The sequence below is a fragment of the Elephantulus edwardii genome, unplaced genomic scaffold (genome assembly GCF_000299155.1).
Source record: "Elephantulus edwardii isolate Elephantulus edwardi_28Jun2011 unplaced genomic scaffold, EleEdw1.0 scaffold00030, whole genome shotgun sequence".
NCBI classification, from domain to species: Eukaryota; Metazoa; Chordata; class Mammalia; order Macroscelidea; family Macroscelididae; genus Elephantulus; species Elephantulus edwardii.
Genome location: NW_006399780.1, coordinates 16,830,266 through 16,836,850, shown reverse-complemented (window position 1 = coordinate 16,836,850; position 6,585 = coordinate 16,830,266). Strand labels below are relative to the sequence as shown.

Here is a 6,585-nt window from a genome sequence, read left to right as displayed (position 1 = left end):
GAAGGGGCATGGGGCGGCAAAGGGGAGACGGAGGTAGGGCTGGGCGGTTCCGTGGAGTTGTTTGTTTTGGGCTTTTTCGCTGGCTGGTCCTGTTTGGCAGCCAGGGTTTTTACTGTCAAAAACACCTCTAGGACTGCACCCAAGGAGACTCTGCAGACCGGAGGGAGAGAGGCAGGTCAGGACCCTGAATCCTTCCCTAAAGTCAGAGCCCCAGCTGGAGGGAGAGAAGCAGGCCAGGACCCTGTGTACTTCCCTAAAGTCAGAGGCCTAGCCAGCATGTTCTCCACTTCTCCAGAAGAGAAGGCTACTCCCAAGGAAGGGCCATGGTCAGGCCCCAGAGACTGGCCTGGCAGAGCTAGCCTTGAAGCCAGGGACTTGGCAATTAGCCATTACCTGTCAAAACTCAGAGACTGACTGAAGCCAGTGGATCAGCAAGGAATAACAGACTTAGGAGAAAGTACGCATTTGGGAATGGCTAATGGTTAAACAGCAATGAGGATCATGTTAAATGTCACCAAACTGTACATGAAAACTGTTGAAATGGTAAATGGTTTCTTAACTACATACTTATCACACCAAAAGAAACAAAATAAGAAAAAAAAAATATATACACACACACACACACATATACAGAAAGAAGTTCTTGTGAGAATTAGGTAACCAGTCTAAAGAAAATTCAGGAGCAGAAATGCCCTACTCTGAGCCCCAACAACTAAGAAAATAGCTTCAACTACCTTTTTCAGGAAAAAGCCCTAGTTGTGCAATGGGTAAAGCACTCATCTGCTAACCAAAATGTCATTGATTCAAACCCACTAGCTGTTCTGTGAAAGAAAAGACTTGGCTCCCCTGATGGGGTAGGTCTACTCTATAAATTGGAATTGACTTGACGGCAAACAGCAATAACACTTTCCAGAGACCACAAAACTAAGGGCTGTGAGTAAAGTTTCCGAACTCCAGCTATCTGGGTTTGAGTCTATCATGAGGAAGTCGTGTGGCCTTGGGCCAGTCACTTGTCCCTCCTGAGCCTTCATTTGCTCCTCTGTAAATTGGAGGTATTGAGGACAAAGCATCTACTGCATGTAGTGGTTGTTGAGATACATCAAGCTTTTGGGACATACCGAGCACATAGGCTGTTATTTGACATGAGCAGATCCAGATGCCTTTCCCTGCTCCCTCCCTTCCTCAGAGAGCAGAGGGGTAGCTGGCATGGAGGAAAACACAGTGCTATGTTTGACCACATGCCATTAGGATACCAGGTCAGAGTAAAAATACTGGGAGCCAGAGATGAGCCATGCAGGTGGGTGTTGAGTGGAGGAGGGGCTATATGTGTCAGAAGTGACCTAGTCACCCAGAAGCGGCTCAACAACCTACCTACGCCCCCCACCAGATCTTCTACATCCTGGTGAGCCAAAATGGTCTAGTGGGGCAGGGGGAGGAAAAAATTTGGACCAGAAACATGGTGGTTGTGGGTGGACTCTAACTCAGCAAGTGGCTTTTCCCTCGAGCTCTGGCTCTTCTGGCCCCAGATAGGGCCAGAACCCCTTTCACCCAAGTCCCTCCCAGTCCAGTGTCTCTCTCTGAGGTGGTCCCCAATTCTGGGACCACGTCTCACTGTTCAGCCCAGAGTGGCATGCCTAGTTCACAGAGGACTCTAGAACCATTCAGCACTGGCAAGACTGTCAGCTTTCATAGCAGGATGTATGTAGCTCAGAGGCTAGAGTTGGCCCCTCTTCCAACAAACCCAGAAGGCCTCTAGATGTGGAAAGGAGTCTCAAGGACCAGGGAGAACGGGTGAGGGGTGTCCTAGGCTACTGACAACCTGAAGCCTCTCCAAAATGTTTCTGTGAGAGAAAAATGATGCCTTCTCTATTTCTATCTACCTCATATATCAGCTCAAAGACAGAAAAGAGAGAAGAGAGGAACAGGGTTGGGAAGCAGGGAGAGAGAGGGAGATATATTCCTACCAATAGCCCTTGAACAAGAAGGGCAGTTCACTGGGTGCCCAGCTTCCCCAGAGACACAGGCCAGAGGTCAGCACCCTATCTTAACCACCATTTACCTAGGCCAACTTTGTGTCATGTGTAGCATACACTGCTTCCAGTAGCGTGGCTGCTGTTGCCCTCATTTTACAAACAAAGACCAGAGTGGGCCTGACCAGCAGGGAGCACACAGCTCAGCTGGGAGCCTGGCTCTCATTTTTTAAAACCAAGAGCTCTCTGCTCTGCAATGACCATCTTTACCCCTCCAGCCTGAGACAGTGAGCTGCACATAGTAGGTGCTGGATGAATGATGGTCCAACCTGACAACAGGAAGAAGGAAGGAAGAAAGGAAAGGGGAAGATAAGCCTGGGAGACTTCGCGGCCCCTAGAAAATAAATAATGAAGGAGCTATTTTCCGATGCCAGGCTGGCAGGGTGCCCAGGCCGGCTGCCCTACACTCAGCTCAGGGCTGTTTCTTGCCTCATCTTTTCCAGAAGTATGTGAGCGCAGTTACGTCAGCCTTCAGGTATGCAGCTGAGGTTTGCAGTGAGAGGCGCGCTCTCTCCTCTTTCTTTCCTGGTTGACTCGGCCCTTGCTCTCTCGTGTCCCTCTCCACCACCCCTACCCACCCAGCCAGCCCTGCCTCAGCCCTTTCCCCACCGCCAACAAGTCTGGCTTGGCTTGAGGCTCCGGGGAGGCGGTGAGCGGGCCCCCTGTGCAGGCAGCTCCCCACCTGGGGAGAACAAGCCTGCTGGTGCCACGGGGGAGGGGCGGGGAGCCACATCATCTAACAGGTTGGTCGGGCTGGGAGGCGCCCCGCCCTCCCGGGCTAATGAGCACTGTACGACAGGTGTTTGCTCCTCAGTCCCCAGCCTGCGCTGGCCGCGACCAGAACCAGCCACCAGCTCTCGCTCGGCCACTCGCTCAGCCCGCGCCCTCCCCGCTCCCGGGCCGGGGGACGCGATGGCTTGCCGCTCCTGTGTCGTTGGCTTCAGCAGCCTCAGCAGCTGTGAGGTGACCCCAGCGGGCGGCCCCCGGCCTGGGACCTCGGGATGGGACAGCTGGGGGAGCCCCGGGCCAGGCTTCAGTTCCCGCAGCCTCACGGGCTGCCGGCCCACTGCCACCATCCCCAAAGTGACTTTGAACCCCAGCCTGCTGGTGCCCCTGGATCTGAAGGTAGACCCCGCCATCCAGCAGCAGAAGAACCAGGAGAAGGAGGAGATGAAGATCCTCAATGATAAGTTCGCCTCTCTGATCGGCAAGGTGAGCAGAAGGGGAGGGGATCCCCAAGCTAAGGGTTGCTGGGCTAGGCAGGTGGATGCGGTGTATTCCTCAGCATCTCGCCCCACCCCTGCTCCCAGCCAATGGGGAGTCAGCATGGGCCTCCCCAGGCTACTCTGAGCAAGCAGATGTGGAGGGGTGTTTCCGATCTATCCTGGCACGTGCGAGAGAAAGAGGCATCTGGATAATAATGCTGGCATGGCCTCCCAGCAGCCTCAGTCCCAAACATGGATCAGCATAAAGTGTCCTCAGTATGATCACGGGTTGATGGAGGCGTGGTGTGGGTTCTAATACCCAGACAAATGGGCAGCAAAGACGACTTTCCAGGAATCCACCCTTACGTTCATCCCTCAGCTCACCGACCCGGCAGCATCTCTCTGGAGGCAGCTCTGCTCAGGGAGGGGGCGTATGAGGGACAGTCTCCAGGAGGATGCAGCTTTGGCAAGTCAGGAGATAGGAATGCAGAGGATAGAAGCTGCCTGCTTCCTACTGCTCCACCCCTAGGAGGAGAGGGAGTGAGTCCCTGAAATCCCACTCCCCATGCTTCCTAGCCCCACTGCCCACAGCCCACATGCTGTCTCTGCACCTCAGCACAAAGACTAGTGCCTTGGGCAGCTCCGTCCACCTCCCCATACTGCTCCTCACCCATCTCTCCCTAAAAGCCTCTACTGGCCATCCTCCCAGCTCTCCTCCCTTCAGCCCTACCCAAGAACAATAATCATTAGAGCTGCAGTTGATCATTTGGTTACTATGTACCAGACTCTGCTGTGTGGAGGAGGATATAGTTCTATTTTTCTCAATAACCTGATAAAAATAGACATTTTATACCCATTTTACAGATGAGGAAAACTCAACCTTTCCCCCAGAAACCAGGGCTACACTTCTGCCCTGGCCTAGACCTCGGTGGCACCATGGCCTCCTAGATTCTGTGCTCCTCTGTCTATTCCCACTCTCCACATTAAGTGAGAACTGGAGAGAGGCTGAGAGGGAAGCAGAGAAAGGAATTTAACAGTTTTGAGCATCAGCCCATGCCTGGTTCTCTGCAGAAACATTACAAATGTGATGCAATTGAGCATACATAGCAACACTCTGGCTAACATTGTCCTGAATCTGCCAAGGAGAAAACTGAGGACCAGAGAGGCTAAAAAGTTACCCAAGGTCACACAGCTGGCAAGTGTGATAGTTTGGATTTGAGCTTAGTAGACTCTGCAGTTGGAATCATTACTTTTCCTCTCCCACTCACATGCCCGCACCAATTTCCTCCTTACCCACCTCTGGAGCCCCCGAGGGTGGAGAAGGACCACCGTGAACCTCAGCCAGCATCCCCTCGCCCAGCCCTGACCCCAGAGCCCCTCACTGCCATACTGGTTTTCCCTCAGGAAGTAGCCCGGCAGCTATCACAATCGGGAGGCAGGTTCCTGCAGAGCCTCCTCCTCTCCAAACCCAGTTTAATCCCTTAAAAGGAATGCTTTACTGAGCTATGTAATTTGGCTCTGATGAGTGGCCTTCTTCCTCCAACACCAGAGCTGATATCACGCTGTGCCTGTGCCTTGGGGACAGCAGGGATGTGCACACAAAGGGCCATCGACCTGGGTCAGAGGTCCTGTGTATGTCCAGGAAAAAGGGAAATGCCTTACAAACCTTCAACAGGATGGGCACCTCCCAGCCCTTAAGCTTTGGCCTAGGAATGGTGGCATTACAAAGAGCGGTTGGTGCCAACCATCTTGGGGGCCTGGTTACTGGGGTGCTGCCCCTTAGAGTCCAGCTGACCCACCTGATCAGCTATTTGCTGGTGCCATGTTCCTCCCTGTCTCTGAGGCTGTTGAGGGCTTAGGTGAAGCATGCAGCAGTTAAGGGTATGAAATCTGGGGTCACTCTGTTTGACTACCAATTATTCTGCTGATCAGCTATGTTCTCGGGAAAATCATTTACCCCTCTGACTGCAGTCCATGGGTGTAATGGGCTTGTAAAATTAGATGTGATCCTTATTAAAAGCACTTAGAACCACCTGGAACATGGTAATTGCTTTACAAGTATTTGTTAAAAAGAAAATAAATGGGCCCTCGTCCAGGGAACTCTTGAACTTCTGAGTCCCTTCTAGACAGAGCCTAGGAAAGAGGCGAGGGAGAGGGCCTTGTTGGAGGAAAGATGGCTGGAGTTCATGGGTAGGCAGTAAGTACCCCATGGGAGTCCCCATGGGACGTAAAAGGCCTTAAAGCCTGCAGGGTTGAGGGCTCTAGACAGAGGTACAGGGACACTCTTGTCCCATCTTCCCTTCTTGGCCTTCAGAGTCACTGACAAAAACAAGTGCTGAGAGCTTCAAGGAGGAGGCAGGGAGAAGTGTCTCATAAAATGACTGAGGGGTCCTGAACAGTCTTAGTTCAGCCACTAGCTGGCTGTGTGTCCTTGGGCAAGTCACTTACCCTATCTGTGCCTCTGATTCTTCTTCTCTGGTCTGTTTGTGTTCTGAGGATGACCAGTGGAAGGGCCTGTGAAGCTGGAGAAAAAGTGAAGAGAAAATAGCAAAAAGAGGGGTCCTTAGGAGAGGGAGACCAAGAGAAGGTTGTGCCTGGATTCTTCCCTTCATAACAGAGGGCAGAGGAGATGGACTTGGGACAGGAGTAGGGCCCTCCCAAGGTCAGCCTAAGGACCTTAGAGAGTACCCAGTGGAAGGCTTGGAGAAGGAGGGACAGGGACAATGTCTATTCCTAAGCCTGAGAGACCTTAGGAAGTCACTGGAGCTTCTTGCTATCTGTAGCAAGAAGGCACAAATCAGGGGATCTTTCTGGGCAAAGCCAACCTCTGACTAAATACCTCCCTCACCTGAAGAAAAGGACCAAATGCCCAGAGGCACACTATGCAGACTCACCGACCTGAGGTGTCATGCGTTAGGGATCTGACCACCCTTTGCTGTATTTGAACCTCCTACTTCAAGGAGGCCCCCCGGCCAGGCTCCCAAGCCTAAAAGAGTACATCTTCCCCCACAACCCTGCCTGCCTGACCCTGCTTCTCAGCTGGGCAGCCCTACGTCATACAGCTAGGCCACAGTGAGTTCCAGGCCTCTATTTTCTCATCTGTAAAAGGAGGAGGGATGAGGGAATAAACCAGGCATCTTTGGCTTTCTGAGGCCTCTCCTAGAGCTGCCACTGTGTGAAGGAAGGAGGGGAGGGAAGGGGAGAGAAAGAATCAAAACAGAGAAAGAAAAATGAGTGATGGGAGGTAGGCAGCTTGATAGGCTGGATGCAATTTCCCTGGCACCTCACAGCTTGCAGGGATTAGGAGCCCTCCCCGGCCTTTGTTCCCAGAGGGAGAGGCCTCCTGCAGG

At 52.7% G+C, this 6,585-nt stretch overlaps 1 protein-coding gene across 1 annotated transcript in view; it reads left to right on the top strand.

The window, feature by feature from the left end:
- Positions 1-2,902: 2,902 nt before the first annotated feature.
- KRT80 (keratin 80) overlaps positions 2,903-6,585 on the top strand; it is a 22,683-nt gene continuing 19,000 nt past the window's right edge. Inside the window, exon 1 of the mRNA XM_006883851.1 lies at positions 2,903-3,242. Coding sequence (XP_006883913.1) covers positions 2,943-3,242 — 300 coding nt within the window. The 5' untranslated portion in view covers positions 2,903-2,942. The remainder of the gene's footprint in view (positions 3,243-6,585) is intronic.